Source organism: Cydia amplana, chromosome 7 (assembly GCF_948474715.1).
Source record: "Cydia amplana chromosome 7, ilCydAmpl1.1, whole genome shotgun sequence".
Lineage (NCBI taxonomy): Eukaryota > Metazoa > Arthropoda > Insecta > Lepidoptera > Tortricidae > Cydia > Cydia amplana.
Window position 1 is genome coordinate 9,422,572 of NC_086075.1, and position 2,805 is coordinate 9,425,376.

The window sequence follows — 2,805 nt, forward strand, 5'->3', positions numbered from 1 at the left end:
TCTTTCGAGCGTCGGCGTCTGGTCAGCGCTATGGAAAATGACGTTGCGTCGACGTTGCGTCAACGTTCGGCCATAGAGTTGTAGACGCCGACGCTCGAAAGACGCTAGATGTGGGGTGGCCCTAATATGAGCATTTATGATAACATTATGAATGATTAAGGAAAAACCGCGAAGCAAGTATACTGAGATAGAGAGATCTCGAGTGCCACTCCTGTAGATAACGTATCTGCAACTATCGATGAGATGCCAATGCTGCGTTAGTCGATTGTTTTACTTGCCAAAATGCGGATAGCTACCCAAAAATATATCTTGCTAGGTAAGTTTTATGTAAATTGACTGCTCTATAAATCTGCAAAATAATTGAGTTATGTGTGGAGTTTCCAGTATTATATGCCCTGAATTGTAGACTAGGTTACATGTGTTTAACGTAAGTATATAATTTATTTACTGTGTGCAATTAAAGTTGCTGCAGAAGTTCCTAGGTTATGTTCTTAATCGCTCTAGGTGAATTATTAGGCATACATACTTTTGAAGCTCGAAGTATTTTTATCCGCCTTATAATAATTCGCGCACGAGTAGAAGAGAACTTTACCCCCGCAAAATGATTATGGTCTTATACCCCTAGCATATAAATTATAGACCTACACGAAAAAGAAATACGACTTTGTTTGCAGGTCTCTTTGTAGCTGCAGCATCAGTGCCTATTGAGAATGCTGTAGAAGAGTCAGCACGCATAGTAAACGGTTACACCGTGGACATATCGGACGTGCCATACCAGGCGACGCTACGTCGGCGTGTCATCTCCGGCTGGGGTCATATGTGTGGGGCAGTCATCATCAACCTGCGAGCAGCCCTTACTGCGGGTCATTGCGGAGATAGGTGAGCTTTTTAATGCCCCGACGGTGAAAGTGTGTGGGTTCATCTGATGCAGGCTGTACACACTCGTCGTCCCACCCAATCGGAGAAGCGCGAGATGAGACGAGAAAGAGCGAGATCAGACGAGAGCAGTATGTACACACTCGTTCTCGGCCTGTTTCGGGTGTCTCGACGGTTGTGTACAGCCCGCATGAGAAAAGTTATAAAAGGAATTTATGGAAGCCTAGTACTTCAGAAACACAATAGTAAATGCTGTGAAGAGAGTGAAAGAATGACAAATGACGCGAACGCCAACAGATGATGCACAAATGTACGCGTTTTCGCCCAATAGAGAAATAGTAGTTTTATAGGTACTATGGTTGCGGTTACTGAACCCTGATGGTGATCCAACTATGAGTGCGATTCTCATATTGTGAGCACCAATAGGGTTCAAAAACCACTCATGCTCTAAATTTTATGTTGCCCGCCCGTCTTTCTTCCAGTTACGTCACAGAACCATCATATCTCCGACTAGTAGTGGGAACCTCGTCACGACTGACCGGCGGTTCTACCTACGAAATCTCCGTAGTACATGTGCATGAGGAATACTCTTCCTCCACCCTGGAAAATGACATTGCCGTCTTGGTCACTTCCAAGAAGATGAAGTTTGGAAAGAATGTCCAGAACGTAGCTTTAGCTCCGCCGAACCATAGTTTGCCAGCTGGGAGTGAAGCTTTGGTGTCGGGATATGGAACTACCTCGGTAAGTAATCAGCAGTATTTTAGAATAGCCAAATAGGATAATGTCAGGATAAGATATTTCTGGTTTAAACATATGTTAACTAAAGTAATACCTATATATATATATAAATAAAATCAATATTATAGTTCATAAAAAAATGATTTACCTACAGACTCGATATTGAAAGATATTTTTGAAGATCAACATTATTTTAAGGAACAAATATGATTTTACATTTCCTTACATGCAGTTCGAAGGAACCGCGTCATCAGCGCTGCTCGCTGCTAAAGTGAACGTGGTCGAGCAGACGACCTGCGCTCGCGCGTATCTGCGCATCGCGGCCATCACATCCGGCATGCTATGTGCAAGCGCCTCCTCACCAGCCCGGGACGCCTGCCAGGGGGACTCCGGAGGACCCCTCGTCTCTGACAACCTCCTCGTCGGCATAGTATCCTGGGGTGAAGGCTGCGCGGAAGAATCTTACCCTGGCGTGTACACTAGGGTGTCTATGTACTACTCCTGGATTAATGGGAAACTTGCAAATATTTGGGATTAATGATCTGATGAAGGTAGCTGACTTCTTAGTCTTTTGTCCTAGGTAAACTGAAAATGTCTCAACGTGAGCGATGCGAAACTATCAAGATCCAATGTTAGGTTCTTACAGTACACCTACAGTAATATCACAGATCGCGTAATTTTTGAATCGGATATCCGTTTACCTACTTGAATGTTGATTAAAATGAACCTTTAAATTCAGTTCAATTATTTGTAGGTAACCTGCTTTATACCTACTTATAAATTTCACGGCTTCGGCCGTATGTTCACAATCTTATACGGTCAGGGGGCCGATTTTTGAATTTATATCGCTCGATTTTGTCACTCGAAAATCGGTGGAAAACGGCGTAATGCTGATTTTTGAAATACGAGCGATATACATTGGGAATCTAGTGGTATTGACCACTCGTTTTCAATTCTATTAGTAGAATTTACATTCCTAGTAGTGGAGATATTACTGAACGAAATACACGAAATCGAGCGGTCGAAATTCAAAAATCGGCCCCCAGTTTACGAACGACGAATTTCATCGCCTTTCATCCCCTAGAACAGGTGTCTTTTTAGTGTTCCGTACAAAACTTTGTTCACGGAACACTTATGGGATCACATTGGTTTCAGATTCTGCAAATCAGTTAAATGCGTTTTTTTTTTCTA

The 2,805-nt window shown here is 42.9% G+C and overlaps 1 protein-coding gene across 1 annotated transcript; it reads left to right on the forward strand.

The window, feature by feature from the left end:
- Positions 1–269: 269 nt before the first annotated feature.
- Positions 270–2,169, forward strand: LOC134649850 (trypsin alpha-3-like). The gene is made up of 4 exons (XM_063504684.1): positions 270–316; positions 675–879; positions 1,359–1,617; positions 1,847–2,169. The coding sequence occupies exons 1-4, from the start codon at positions 283–285 to the stop codon at positions 2,150–2,152; spliced, it is 804 nt and encodes a 267-aa protein (XP_063360754.1). The 5' UTR covers positions 270–282; the 3' UTR covers positions 2,153–2,169.
- Positions 2,170–2,805: the final 636 nt, after the last annotated feature.

Bases quoted from the DNA above. Each gene is read 5' to 3' on its own strand.
- LOC134649850 (XM_063504684.1), top strand. From the start codon at position 283: ATGCGGATAGCTACCCAAAAATATATCTTGCTAG. The intron at 880-1,358 runs GTGAGCTTTTTA...TCTTTCTTCCAG, and splicing joins GCGGGTCATTGCGGAGATAG to TTACGTCACAGAACCATCAT. The intron at 1,618-1,846 runs GTAAGTAATCAG...CCTTACATGCAG, and splicing joins CGGGATATGGAACTACCTCG to TTCGAAGGAACCGCGTCATC.